The 15,262-nt window shown below is 43.6% G+C and overlaps 1 protein-coding gene across 1 annotated transcript in view; it reads right to left on the bottom strand.

The window, feature by feature from the left end:
• Positions 1-15,262, bottom strand: part of AGTPBP1 (ATP/GTP binding carboxypeptidase 1) — a 223,276-nt gene that overhangs the window by 185,614 nt on the left and 22,400 nt on the right. The window contains exon 2 of the mRNA XM_069762493.1: positions 12,712-12,778. Coding sequence (XP_069618594.1) covers positions 12,712-12,743 — 32 coding nt within the window. The 5' untranslated portion in view covers positions 12,744-12,778. The remainder of the gene's footprint in view (positions 1-12,711; positions 12,779-15,262) is intronic.

Below are 15,262 nucleotides of genomic sequence, written 5' to 3'. Positions count from 1 at the left end.
TTCCCTTCCGAGCTCTCCCATGCGCCCAAACAGTGGTTTACTGCCACATATGGGGTATCAGCGTACTCGGGACAAATTGGACAACAACTTTTGAGGTCCAATTTCTTCTCTTACCCTTGGAAAAATAAAAAATTGGGGGCAAAAATATAATTTTTGTGAAAAAATATGATTTTTTATTTTTACGGTTCTGCATTATAAACTTCTGTGAAGCACTTGGTGGGTCAAAGTGCTCACCACACCTCTAGATAAGTTCCTTAGGGGGTCTACTTTCCAAAATGGTGTCACTTGTGGGGGGTTTCAATGTTTAGGCACATCAGTGGCTCTCCAAACGCAACATGGCGTCCCATCTCAATTCCTGTCAATTTTGCATTGAAAAGTCAAATAGCGCTCCTTCCCTTCCGAGCTCTCCCATGCGCCCAAACAGTGGTTTACTGCCACATATGGGGTATCAGCGTACTCAGGACAAATTGGACAACAACTTTTTGGGTCCAATTTCTCCTGTTACCCTTGGTAAAATAAAACAAATTGGAGCTGAAGTAAATTTTTTGTGTAAAAAAGTTAAATGTTCATTTTTATTTAAACATTCCAAAAATTCCTATTAAACACCTGAAGGGTTAATAAACTTCTTGAATGTGGTTTTGAGCACCTTGAGGGGTGCAGTTTTTAGAATGGTGTCACACTTGGGCATTTTCTATCATATAGACCCCTCAAAATGACTTCAAATGAGACGTGGTCCCTAAAAAAAAATGGTGTTGTAAAAATGAGAAATTGCTGGTCAACTTTTAACCCTTATAACTCCCTAACAAAAAAAAAAATTGGTTCCAAAATTATGCTGATGTAAAGGAGACATGTGGGAAATGTTACTTATTAAGTATTTTGTGTGACATATCTCTGTGATTTAATTGCATAAAAATTCAAAGTTTGAAAATTGCGAAATTTTCAAAATTTTCGCCAAATTTCCGTTTTTTTCACAAATAAACGCAGGTACTATCAAAGAAATTTTACCACTATCATGAAGTACAATATGTCACGAGAAAACAATGTCAGAATCACCAGGATCCGTTGAAGCGTTTCGGAGTTATAACCTCATAAAGGGACAGTGGTCAGAATTGTAAAAATTGGCCTGGTCATTAACGTGCAAACCACCCTTGGGGGTAAAGGGGTTAAAGGGGTTTGTGAAAAAAATGTTCGTGACGCCACCTGTGGTACTCGGTCAGGGGTGACGGATGCTGCTTTAAGGGGTCCTCTGGGGTGATGTTATGGCAGCAGGGATGGTATGGCTTCCCACAAGTGTAGCTGTGTCCCAAGGGCTCCCGATGTGTGTGGCCAGGATGGTGCGGTGCAGAAAATAAACGGAGGACACAGGGTTGTAGTCTCTTTACCTGGTTTACTGATGAATTCAGGTAGCCTCAGTCCACGGTACCGGATCACAAGTACAGGTAAGGTCCAGCCGTCTTGGAAGCGAATCTGAAATCCCCTTTACGCTCTCTACAAACTGTTCCGTCCTTGCTTTCCTTTCCAGGAACTGCAGCACCTCACGTGGCTGCATGGCCCCTTCAGTCTTCCTGACTCTCTCTGTCACAGACTGACTGCTCTCTTTCCCTGTATCTGACAGACTACACTACTTTCCTCCAGCCAGACTATATATATGGGAGCTGCCCACAAACTGGATCAGAGCTCCCCCTTCTGGCCTGGAGTAAGATCATGTTCCATGTTTGTGAATACCTGATAAAAGGAATCCTTCCTCGCTTCCAAGCCTGACGTCACTCTCCCCGTGAGGAAAGCAATGCCACTGTAACAACCAGGAACCTGGGGTGTTACACAACCACATCAGGTGAACGTAATATTCCCCTTTTTATCAATTCTGTTTATCGGTTAAGACCCTATTTGTGCTTGTATGTTCCCCAGTATTTTTGACTGTAAGGTTTCATGTATACATCTAGCAAAACCAGAAAGGCGAATCCCTGAGTGATCCGAGAAACATTACAATTACTTGTGATGGGTCATTCAAGGCCCACATTTCTACCAAGCCTAAGCACCCCTTTTGTAATAAAGATTCTAATAATGGAAATCAATTTGATCTCATTGTTACAGATTCCACTTAAGAGGGTTTATCTTACCATCTATCCTTAAGATTCTTTGTAAGTGACTCTAAAGCCTTTAAGGACTTGTGCCAGGTAATTTTTAAAGCAATGTATCCAGCACCTGCCCAGTATCCAGAGAGGCCTGATCAGTGAATTTATTAACCATTATGCAGGCTTGTGCATTGCTATCATATAAACAATGGCTAGGATCCCATCAGCACAGACACTAACAAGGGGAAACCTGCTTCTGTGTGACGCAGAGAGCAAACATCTGCTTGGCCGGTAGCATCCATTATAAATGATTGCATCCATTTTTCCTAAACTAGAGGCAGAATCTCTGCCAAAAAGTGCCCTGTGTGACAGCATTGTCCTATTGGTGCTACAACAAGTTAATAGAATATCAAAACAAGTCCCAATTTCCTATATGCACATAGTTATTGCCTGATTTAGTGCATTATGTCAAAACGTATGATCTAATTTGTCAAAATGCCATTCTGGGTAATATGCGTAATGCAGGGCATCTCACTTCACTTAGGTTTAACCGCCTAATGACCACCAATATGTCTTTTTACTGACCTGAGATATAAGAGAATAGCCTCCCCATACAGGTGACAATCCAGCAGCTGTCGGCTGTACACTGTAGCTGACAACTTGTTGCAGCATTAGTGATGAGCGAATATACTCGTTACTCGAGATTTCCCGAGCACGCTCGGGTGTCCTCCGAGTATTTTTTAGTGCTCGGAAATTTAGTTTAGTTTAGCAGCTGAATGATTTACATCTCTTAGGCTACTTTCACACTTGCGTCGTGTGACGTCCGCCGCAATGCGTCGTTTTGGGGGAAAAACGGATCCTGCAAATGTGCCCGCAGGATGCATTTTTTGCCCACAGACTTGTATTGCTGACGGATTGCGACGTATGGCCATACGTTGCGTCCGACGTGCACTGGATGCGTCGTGTTTTGGCAGACCTCCGGCACGAAAAACCGCTCAAGGGGACGTTTTTTCATACATCGCGTCTGCCATTTTCTACCGCGCATGTGCGGCCGGAACTCCGCCCACTCCTCCTCCTTTAGAATGGGCAGCGGATGTGTTGAAAAACTGCATCCGCTGCCCACGTCGTGCCAAATTTTCACAACATTCGTCGGTACGTTGCGCCGACGCTTAGCGACGGACCCGTACCAACGCAAGTGTGAAAGAAGCCTTTGCCAGCTTGATTACATGTGGGGATTCCCTAGCAACCAGGCAACCCCCACATGTACTTATGCTGGCTAAAAGCAGTAATTCATTCAGCTGCGGCGATGAAAACTAAATCTCCGAGCACTAAAAAATACTCGGAGGACACCCGAGCGTGCGCGAGAAATCTCGAGTAACGAGTATATTCACTCATCACTATGCAGCATCAGTGTTGGCACCGACCAAGGTTGTTTAACCCCTCAGAATCTTAGATGCTGCTGTCAAGTGACTACAGCATCTAAATGGTTAACAGAGTGTGGGGGGGGCCCCTTTTTTAACCCAATTGGCACACTGAGATCATGATTGTATGTTCCTGATGTTTGCCATGGCAGTTCATTGCCAAATAACAGCCTAAGGCTGTGTGCACACAGTGCGTTTTTGAAGCATTTTTTCTGGGCGGAAATGGGCCAAAAACGCTATGGAATCCATATGTAAGCTAATTCAATGACAATCCTGAAGTGTTGTGCACATGATCAGTAATTTTCCTTGAGTATTTGCCGTGCGTTTTTTTCTGCAGCATGTCAATTCTTTTTGCGTTTCTGCAACGTATTTCACCAATTGACTTCAATTGAGTCAGTCAAATCCAAAGCAAAAACGCAGGTATAAAAATGTTGGGGAACTTGCTATTGGCTATCAATAATTTATAGAACTGAACAGATCCATGAAGAAGAATTCACAACCAACTAGGCTATTAGAAACATCTAGTGACAATCACTTTTCCAGCCATGACACTTAACCCCTTAGCGACCGCCGATACGCCTTTTAACGGCGGCCGCTAAGGGTACTTAAACCACAGCGCCGTTAATTAACGGCGCTGTGGAAAAAGTAAATAGCGCCCCCCAGAGGCCGGTTTTCTCCGGGGTCTCGGCTGCCGGGGGTAGCCGAGACCCCAGAGAACATGATTCGGGGGGTTTTTAACCCACCCCGCATTTGCGATCGCCGGTAATTAACCGTTTACCGGCGATCGCAAAAAAAAAAAAAAAAAAACGCGCTCTCTTTTTAATTTCTCTGTCCTCCGATGTGATCGCACATCGGAGGACAGAGAAAAGGGGTCCCAGGTGGCCCCCCAATACTCACCTATCTCCCCCGATGCTCCTCGTGTCTCCCGGTGGGCGCCGCCATCTTCAAAATGGCGGGCGCATGCGCAGTGCGCCCGCCGGCCGGCATCGGGAGAATCTTTGGGATCTCGGCTGCCGGGGGTAGCCGAGACCCCAAAGAGCATGATCGGGGTCGGTTTTACCGACCCCTGTTTTGCGATCGCCGGTAATTTACTGTTTACCGGCGACCACAAAAAAAAAAAGTAAAGTGTAATTCTCTGTCCTCTGATGTGATCGCACATCAGAGGACAGAGAAATAGGGGGATTCGGGGACCCTACAATACTCACCTGTGTCCCTGGATCCTCTTGCTGCTCCTCCTGGCCGCCGGCAGAAGAAAATGGCGGGCGCATGCCCAGTGCGCCCGCCATCTGTCTCCATCTGCCGGCCGGCAGGAGAACAGCAGTTGGGGATAAAATTAGGGTTAGGGGTAGGGTTAGGGGTAGGGTTAGGATTAGGGTTAGGGGTAGGGTTAGGGTTAGGTTAGGGGTAGGGTTAGGGCTAGGGTTAGGGCTAGGGCTAAATTTAGGGTTAGGGTTGGGGCTAAATTTAGGGTTAGGGTTGGGGCTAAATTTAGGGTTAGGCTTCTTTCACACTTACGTCGGTACGGGGCCGTCGCAATGCGTCGGCCCGACATACCGATGCACGTTGTGAAAATTGTGCACAACGTGGGCAGCGGATGTAGTTTTTCAACGCATCCGCTGCCCAATCTATGTCCTGGGGAGGAGGGGGCGGAGTTACGGCCACGCATGCGCGGTCAGAAATGGCGGATGCGACGTACAAAAAAACGTTTCATTGAACTTTTTTTGTGCCGACGCTCCGCCAAAACACAACTGATCCAGAGCACGACGGACGCGACGTGTGGCCATCCGTCACAATCTGTCGGCAATACAAGTCTATGGGCAAAAAACGCATCCTGCGGGCACATTTGCAGGATCCGTTTCTTGTCCAAAACGACGGATTGCGACGGAATGCCAAACGACGCAAGTGTGAAAGTAGCCTTAGGGCTAGGGTTAGGGTTGGGGCTAAAGTTAGGGTTAGAGTTGGGATTAGGGTTAGGGTTTGGATTAGGGTTGGTATTAGGGTTAGGGTTGGCATTAGGGTTACGCTTGGGATTAGGGTTAGGTTTGGGATTAGGGTTAAGGTTAGGGTTGTGATTAGGGGTGTATTGGGATTAGGGTTAGGTTTGAGGTTAGGGTTGAGATTAGGATTAGGGGTGTGTTGGATTTAGGGTTTTGATTAGGGTTATGGTTAGGGTTGACATTAGGGTTGTTTTGGGGTAAGGGTTGTGATTATGGTTAGGGTTAGTGATTAGGATTATGGATCAGGTTGGGATTAGGGTTAGGGGTGTGTTGGGGTTAGGGTTGGAGCTAGAATTGGGGGGTTTCCACTGTTTAGGTACATCAGGGGGTCTCCAAACACGACAGCCAATTTTGCGCTCAAAAAGTCAAATGGTGCTCCCTCCCTTCTGAGCTCTGCCGTGCGCCCAAACAGTGGGTTACCCCCACATATGGGGCATCAGCGTACTCGGAATAAATTGGACAACAACTATTGCAGTCCAATTTCTCCTGTTACCCTTGTGAAAATAAAAACTTGGGGGCTACAATATCTTTTTTGTGGAAAAAAAAATATTTTTTATTTTCACGACTCTGCATTCTAAACTTCTGTGAAGCACTTGGGCATTCAAAGTTCTCACCACACATCTAGATAAGTTCCTTGGGGGGTCTAGTTTCCAAAATGGGGTCACTTGTGGGGGATTTCTACTGTTTAGGTACATCAGGGGCTCTGTAAACGCAACATAATACCCGCAGACCATTCTATCAAAGTCTGCATTCCAAAACGGCGCTCCTTCCTTCCGAGCTCTGCCGTGCGCCCAAACAGTGGTTTACCCCCACATATGGGGTACCAGCATACTCAGGACAAATTGGACAACAACTTTTGGGGTTTAATTTCTCTTGTTACCCTTGTGAAAATAAAAACTTGGGGGCAAAAAGATCATTTTTGTAGAAAAAATGCGATTTTTTTTTTTTTCACGGCTCTACGTTATAAACTTCTGTGAAGCACATGGGGGTTCAAAGTGCTCACCACACATCTAGATATGTTCCTTAAGGGGTCTAGTTTCCAAAATGGGGTCACTTGTGGGGGGTTTCCACTGTTTAGGCACATCAGAGGCTCTCCAAACGCGACATGGCGTCCAATCTCAATTCCAGCCAATTCTACATTGAAAAAGTAAAACGGCGCTCCTTCACTTCCAAGCTCTGCGGTGCGCCCAAACAGTGGTTTACCCTCACATATGGGGTATCGACGTATTCAGGAGAAATCGCACAACAACTTTTGTGGTCTAATTTCTCCTGTTACCCTTGTGAAAATAAGAATTTGTGGGCGAAAAGATCATTTTTGTGTAAACAAAAGCGATTTTTTATTTTCACGGCTCTACGTTATAAACTTCTGTGAAGCACTTGGGGGTTCAAAGTGCTCACCACACATCTAGATAAGTTCCTTAAGGGGTCTAGTTTACAAAATGGTGTCACTTGTGGGGAGTTTCCACTGTTTAGGCACATCAGGGGCTCTCTAAACGTGACATGGCGTCCGATCTCAATTCTAGCCAATTCTGCATTGAAAAAGTCAAACGGCACTCCTTCTCTTCCAAGTTCTGCGGTGCGCCCAAAAAGTGGTTTACCCCCACATATGGGGTATTGGCGTATTCAGGAGAAATTGCATAACAAAATTTATGGTTACATTTCTGTTTTTACACTTGTGAAAATAAAAAAAATGGTTCTGAATTAAGAGGTTTGCAGAAAAAGTTAAATGTTCATTTTTTCCTTCCACATTGTTTCAGTTCCTGTGAAGCACGTAAAGGGTTAATAAACTTCTTGAATGTGGTTTTGAGAACCTTGAGGGGTGTAGTTTTTAGAATGGTGTCACACTTCATTATTTTCTATCATATAGACCCCTCAAAATGACTTCAAATGTGATGTGGTCCCTAAAAAAAATGGTGTTGTAAAAATGAGAAATTGCTGGTCAACTTTTAACCCTTATAACTCCCTAACAAAAAAAAATGTTGTTTCCAAAATTGTGCTGATGTAAAGTAGACATGTGGGAAATGTTATTTATTAACTATTTTTCGTGACATATCTCTCTGATTTAAGGGCATAAAAATACAAAGTTTGAAAATTGCAAAATTTTAAAAATTTTCGCCATATTTCCGTTTTTTTTCATAAATAATCGCAAGTAATATCGAAGAAATGTTACCACTAACATGAAGTACAATATGTCACGAAAAAACAATCTCAGAATCACCAGGATCCATTGAAGCTTTCCAGAGTTATAACGTCACAAAGTGACAGTGGTCAGAATTGCAAAAATTGGCCTGGTCATTAAGTACCAAATTGGCTCTGTCACTAAGGGGTTAAAGCAAACCTTCCACCAAAATTTCCACGAACTGGAGACAAGATATAATAGTGGCTGCAGCGAGAAATAAAAGCTTATTTTGCTTAATTTCTACTCTCAGTTGCTGAAATATTAGCAATCAAAGGATTTGGTGCCTAAACGAGCATTCCCAAGAGCCTATCCCAATATGTAGTAGGTGTAATATTAATAATATTACGAAATACCTCCAATTAAAAATGTAGTATAGTTCTTCTGATTTGCTATGTCACTTACCCCATGTGCAGGGTATTGCAGTAGCTTATCTATCCATGGTTATTACCATTCATATAGTTACAGTCAGTTGTTAGTATTTCTAATCGAGGCTAATCAAGCTCCTGCAACTCTTGAGTGGTGACCTTTCTTTCTACCATAAGGTTGTATAAGGGAACGTTACTCATCTCGGTCTGTGTATTTTGTGACATTACTTTTTGGGGGATCCAGGTCTTCTACCTTTTTCTCTGTAGCCCAGATGGTTTCTTATGGGTATTTTCATAAGCCATAATACGACTTTTTAGCCTCCAGTGTGACTGTACTGCACCCCATCTCTGCAGGTACTTATCAGTAAGGTTCTTCCCATATACCTCCTTACGCTTATGCATCGTGTACTTTTGACCATTTACAGTTTGCAATACTACCGTACTTATCCTATTGGGCGGTCACTAGAAGTCTAGATCTCATTGCACTTGTATTGTATATTATAACTAGGGTATTGTGCCCCAGTAGACCTCATGGAGTCCGAGTGGTGGAGTCGGAGCCCATTTTGAGCCCTGCTCATTACGCCATTGGATCATCTGTACACTGCTGTGTATATGCGCTATGTATGATCATTACTTGACCACCATCCTTTATGCTCCGTGCAGGGGCGAGGTGCTCATTTGCACTTTCTCCTCGTTATCCTTTTGTTATCTTAATTAAAATATTTGCTAAATAAAGTTTCTTTTTTATATATTTACGCTGTGTCGCATTTGCTTCCATTCTCAGGGGGCCTTCTATTTATTTGGAAGTGGGTATACTATAGGACCAGTCTGATCTCCTTGCACAGCAATTACAAGCTGCTTTGGGCACAGGAGATCAGAGTGCGATCACTGACATCTTTGGCAGTCCGTGTGGGGAGGGGGACGTTATAGCTGCAGGATGTAACAACTAATACCCCGATTCCAGCGATATATCACTTACTGGGCTGCTTGGTGCAGTTTTGATTGACTCCCTGTTTATCATGATGTAGATGTAGCAGAGCTAAGTCTTCCGGGCTGTGTGTAACCCCACACCCCCTGATTGACAGCTTCCTGTGTACATTTGCAATGTCACCAAGCTGCTAGCCAGACTGATTGTACAAGAAGTAGTCCAGTAGTGATAAGCTCCTGCTGAGAAAACACTGATTGTATTGAAACTGCAGCACACAACCTAATAAGTGACACATCCCTAGAACCTGGCTCTCTGCCCCTACTTTACAATGCTCTCAGATTAAATAGCAAAAACTAGCTGACACACTCCATTTAAAGGGAATCTGTCAGCAGATTTTGACTATCTCATCTGAGAGCAGACTGATGTAGGCAGAGATACCCTGAATCCAATGATGTGTCACTTAGATTACTGGGTGCAGCCCCGTTCTGACACAGATTTAGATTCAGCATGAAGCACACACCAGACTGTGTAGTGTGCATTATCTCCAGGTTTTATTTGACTCATCAGCGACTATTACAATGTGTCCAGGTCAATATGAAAGATTTGGTGATGGGTCCTCTTAAGAACGATTTGCAAGCTACAAATACAGGTTTGTTCGTGCGTCTCTACAGCCGGCGCTCCGGCCTGATCTAATGTGTGTGCACGGGAAGGAATTCAGCGATCATCACGCCAGCAGAAACATTCTGGGGAAACATGGGAACGGCACTTTTTACATGGAGGTTGCACAGGTCACTTAGGAAATGATGTCCCACGCTAGCACAGGGCCCAATATAGGCACATACTTGTGACCGTGGATTATTCTTGTATTTGCAGCATATTTCTAGTAGTCATGGGAACATGGAAAAGCTAGAATTCTAGAGATGAATCCCTCGGCTGTCGCACGGCCACAGATCGCTCTGTCCTGCCACGTCGCGGCATAATGAATTGCGCGCTGCTGCTCTGACTTTTTGGGAGTTCATGGTTGCAGTCCCGTGGGGGTCACAACAACTCCATTCACTTGCATTGTGTCGCAATGCAGAATTACGCAGCCGCACAGATCGATCTTTGGCAACGCAACCTGTGTCATCCTAAAAGTCGCCACGTCCTAAATGAGTCAGATTTGTGATACCGAAAGATTTCCAAAATGTGGAAATTTAGACTTTATAAGGACACAATTTCTAGCCTGCTGATGCTTCTCGCTCAGGGCCCACCTTTATGAGCCAGAACAGAGGGTCACTGATCACCAAGAGGGAATACAGATAACACCCTGATGCTGTTAGCTAAACAAGTTGTTCGAGAGTACGGACATTTCTGGGGGAAACAGCAGAAAATGTGTCATTAATAAAAAGTAGTCATTGGGTCACATCCCGCTAAGGCCACTGATGCCCATAAGTAATAGAAATACTCTCATCTCCAAGCTCCTATGTGGTAGATGTAATAATAATATGAGCAAATACCTCCAGTTAGAAATGTAGTATAGTTCTCCTGTTTAGCTATGTCACTTACCCCATGAGTAGGGTTTTGCAGTAGCTTAAGTATCCATGGTTACGACCACTAACAGCAAAATGACTTTCACTATGGAGTGGTCGTAATCATGGATACTTGAGCTACTGCATTGCCCTGCACTGGGGGTAAGTGACATAGCTAATCAGAAGAACTATACTACATTTCTTATTGCAGGTATTTGCTAATATTATTACATCTAATACATACTGGGATACAATCTTGGAGATGGGACTAAACCTTTAGGCATCAATACTGGAGCCGTGGAAACGAAAAACTGGGAGAAGATTAAATGGGGATATGGCCAGAAATGCTGCAACATACTAATACCAGAAGATGGAGCAAAACGCAGGAAAAATTGAGGTTGATTGAAAAATGACATATGAAAGACTAGAGTCTTTGTACAGGTCCCTCAATTTACCTTCATATCATAGTCTAAAACAATATTTCAATCTCGAGTCAAAAGTGTACAGAACAGCAAACGCTATACCCAATATATGCTCATTTTTAGGTAAGAAAATCACATTTATGGATCACTCCTCTCACTTTCTTATGCCATGACTCAATGATGACACTTCAAAAGGGAATCTGTCAGCATATCACAAAGCATAGACGCTATCGGTCAAGCAGGAGAAGGCGGAACTGTGCAGAGAGTAGAGCTGGAGTGACAGAGGCTTCAGATCTACAGCCTCATTTACATATCAATTCAAAACACTGATTTCTCAGTAACGGAGCAATGGACCGGCCATGTAAAAGAATTGCTAGATTTGTTCTGGAAAGAGCTACATGTGCATATAGTTTGGGGGAGAAATCCTGCTGACAGATTCCATTTAATAGTGAGAATGCTTAAAGGGTAGCCATTATTTCAATTTTTATAAACAGTACACATTAAAATACGAAAAAAAAAAAATTGTAATATATCTCAGAGAAACCCGAGTCTTTCCTAATCAGGACTGATCATTCTCAATTGACAGGTAAAATTTGTATTCTGTGAAGAGAGATTTTTCATTACGGAGATAGGAGATGATAGTTATTGAGGAGGACTAGGGGGCAGCTCCGCCTGTAGCGCCTTCCTCCCCATCTATATAGAATCTTATCTGCAGCAATCTCAGTAATGAGATACGGTATATCTGTGTACACATTTTACCGTCAATTGACAATTTTGAGAATGAATGATCAGTGCAGGAGCAGAAAAAAGCAGCTTTCTCTGACAAGATATATTACAAAAGATCCTTATTTTCATGGGTACTATTGATTTAGAGAATAAAAATTAAAACGATGCTTACGCTTTAACTGGGCAAGGATGATGCGTGAGCAATCATGCTCCCCTACTTCGTGAAAATCCTGAAAATGTTATTTTCTTCAACAAAATATGTTGAGTATTTCTAACGGACATGTTGTCCATGAGCCGATGTCTCAGACACAGACTGTATTTTAGCAGATGCCCAGGTACAATCCGCCATTTTACGTGCTCTAGACCGAATACCTGTAAAAAGGATCAATGTCTAGTCCATGAATTGCCGAAATGTCCACTTCCTATACTGACGGTGGGTCTCACAACCTGAACCTTCCACTTCATAAAACACAAGTATTGTGGTCTGTGTATGGACAGTGAAATATGCCAGTGTGAACCCCACCAACATATTGCCGTGCTAGCCACAAATTTAAAGCGGTTTTAAGGGCAAATTTCACAACATAATTTTATGTTTAAAAGATTTCTCTTTTTTTCAAAATCTACCTGGATGTCATATCGAGTAACCCTTTTAATCAGTCTTCAAACTTTAGCCCCCCAATAAACATGAGAATGTCTCCATGTGTAGTTCTCTTCATGGTCCACTAACTGATAAAACTTCTGCTGCTTCTTGAGTTACTTGAAACTTTTTAGCTTTAACCAGCTACTGTCATTACAGCCTTTACTAACTCATAGTCTCTATTCCAAATGAACAGTACCTGGACGGCACTATTCACCGTTTTACTACATCTGACATCTACGGTCACAGTACGGTATGCGGTTTCTGGATTGGTCAAGGGTCTCCCGAGTCAAACACATGAAACATATCTGAATTTGTTGAATTTGGGTCAGGAGACCTGGGATCCGTCCAGACCATCGTCCATATTCCGACTGTCAATATAGGACATGTAAAACTGGCCGTAGTTTTCACCATCTAGATTCATTCCATCATAAGATATGAGATAGCACTTACCATTTTTCTGTAGGCACTTTCACTTTATTCATTTTGAAGTCTTCTTTTCATTTCACCATTTCAATCTCTGAATACAAGAAAAACGAACAAGAAAAAAAATGATAAAATGATATTTTCTCCCATTAGAATTTGTACATTTAGCATAATCTTATTCCACTGCTAGTGTAGTTTTTGTACTAGTAGTACTGCACATGCTCCTTACAGTCTACATATCCAGTATTTGTTATGAACGTGAAGGTCACGACTCTGTTGGAGGGTATCCCGGGACCAGGGTCTTGTTCCCTGTCCCTAACGCTAGCGGCGTCCTAGTTCACCCTGTTTCCCAGATTACTTCTTATGGTGAAGACACCAGGGCCACGTACCTTGCCTTAGCTCCTGAATCGGCCCTCAGTCTGTACCCTCCCCCCACCCAGGGAAGAGGGGAGTAGAAGTGCACCGTAATACACCAACCACACTAACAATGTAATACAAACAGCGATAAAGGAAAATACCAATCATACAAATATACTCACAAACAACAGAGGTAAACACCGGGGAGTGGAGGATGGAGTAAAACCAAAGTAGGAGAAAGAGGATTAGCACACAACCTAAACCATGCAACAGTCTTCAAAGAATCAACCACATGCCTTCTCAAACAACCATTTCCTATCCGTCCAGCATAAACTATCTCGGACAATGAGTGCTAGCCAGGGCCAGATTATATAGGAGATGGGAGTGGCTAACAATGAACAGTCGAGAGCTCTCAAATGAGTCGATCAACCACTGAACTGCTAAAAGAAGCCTGAACCATTTAATATCACATTTAAATACAGACACACATCATTGTGTCCATATTTACCATCAGTGTGTCACCAGTGTGTCCGTTTTTAGCAACCTCATCTGCAGGACATTTGTCCTTTACTATGTTTATCCACTTTGATTTCCTGATGAACCTGGATTTATGAGGAAAACGTGTCAAGTTCGAGATTTAGAAACCCATTAGAAGCGGTATCACCTTAAGATGAGTAATACGATTCTGGCTTTTCTCGATCTATACTGACTAAATCATTAGGTCTCACTTGTGAGATCATGTCTTGTCATATTGAGGCCTTGCTCACACCGCGTTCAAAATGGGAATTGGTTTCATTGCCATTTCTGCATCATTGATGTATTGTATATCTTGTATGACACAGATTGCTTATCTATGTTTCATTAGGACAGTACAACATCAAGGTGCTATATGTATTTTAGCGTACCTGTACATTTTTGAGTCATTTTTTTCCATCTTCGATATCTGACTAGCCATATTTATCCGGGTTTTCTTTGGAATCTCCCCAATATTATTAAAGGGAACCTGTCACCCCGAAAATCGCGGGTGAGGTAAGCCCACCGGCATCAGGGGCTTATCTACAGCATTCTGTAATGCTGTAGATAAGCCCCTGATGTTACCTTAAAGAGGAGAAAAAGACGTTATACTCACCCAGGGGCGGTCCCGCTGCTGGTCAGGTCAGATGGGTGTCTCTGGTCCGCTGCGGCGCCTCCCATCTTCTTTCCATGACGTCCTCTTCTGATCTTCAGCCACGGCTCCGGCGCAGGCGTACTTTGTCTGCCCTTTTGAGGGCACAACAAAGTACTGCAGTGCGCAGGCGCCGGAAAGGTCAGAGAGGCCCGGCGCCTGCGCACTGCAGTACTTTGCTCTACCCTCAACAGGGCAGACAAAGTACGCCTGCGCCGGAGCCGTGGCATTGCAGAATGCTGTAGATAAGCCCCTGATGACGGTGAGCTTACCTCACCCGCGATTTTCGGGGTGACAGGTTCCCTTTAATATATTTTTTAGATGTTTATGCACCATTGCCTTCTAGACATATATACGCTACTTACCACAAAGTTATATTGTGTTTCATCTCCTATTACTTATCAGTCCATTCACTGAGGGAACCTCCTCCTGAGACATTTATGCATTACTAGATGGTGGCCCGATTCTAACGCATCGGGTATTCTAGAATGTGTATGTAGTTTAATTATGAAGATTTAAGAATAATGCAATGAATACACAGGATTTTCTGGGTAATATATATACATTATCAGTGAAGCGGTGTTTAAATCCAGCGCCAATATCGCTGATTGGTCGCGGCCAGCTGCGACCAATCAGCGAAGCGTGGTTCAAATCCCGGGCCAATTCGCGGCCAGACTGCGCCTGTCGCTGATTGGTCACGGGCAGCTGGCAAGACCAATCAGCGACGCGGGATTTCCGTTACAGACAAACAGACAGAATTAGACGATTATATAGTAGACTAGATGGTGGCCCGATTCTAACGTATCGGATATTCTAGAATATGTATGTAGTTTATTTATGAAGATTTCAGAATAATGCAATGAATACACAGGATTCGGCTGGCCGGGTGCGACCAATTAGAGAAGCGTGAAGCGTGGTTCAAATCCCGCGCCAATTTGCGGCCGGACTGCGTCTGTCGCTGATTGTTCATGGCCGGCTGGGTGCGACCAATCAGTGAAGTCAGGGCCAGCTCCAGGTTTTTGAGGGCCTCGGGCGAAAGTCTCAGAGCCCACGTAG

Source organism: Ranitomeya imitator, chromosome 1, assembly GCF_032444005.1.
Source record: "Ranitomeya imitator isolate aRanImi1 chromosome 1, aRanImi1.pri, whole genome shotgun sequence".
NCBI classification, from domain to species: Eukaryota; Metazoa; Chordata; class Amphibia; order Anura; family Dendrobatidae; genus Ranitomeya; species Ranitomeya imitator.
This window is presented reverse-complemented; position numbering and strand designations above follow the sequence as displayed.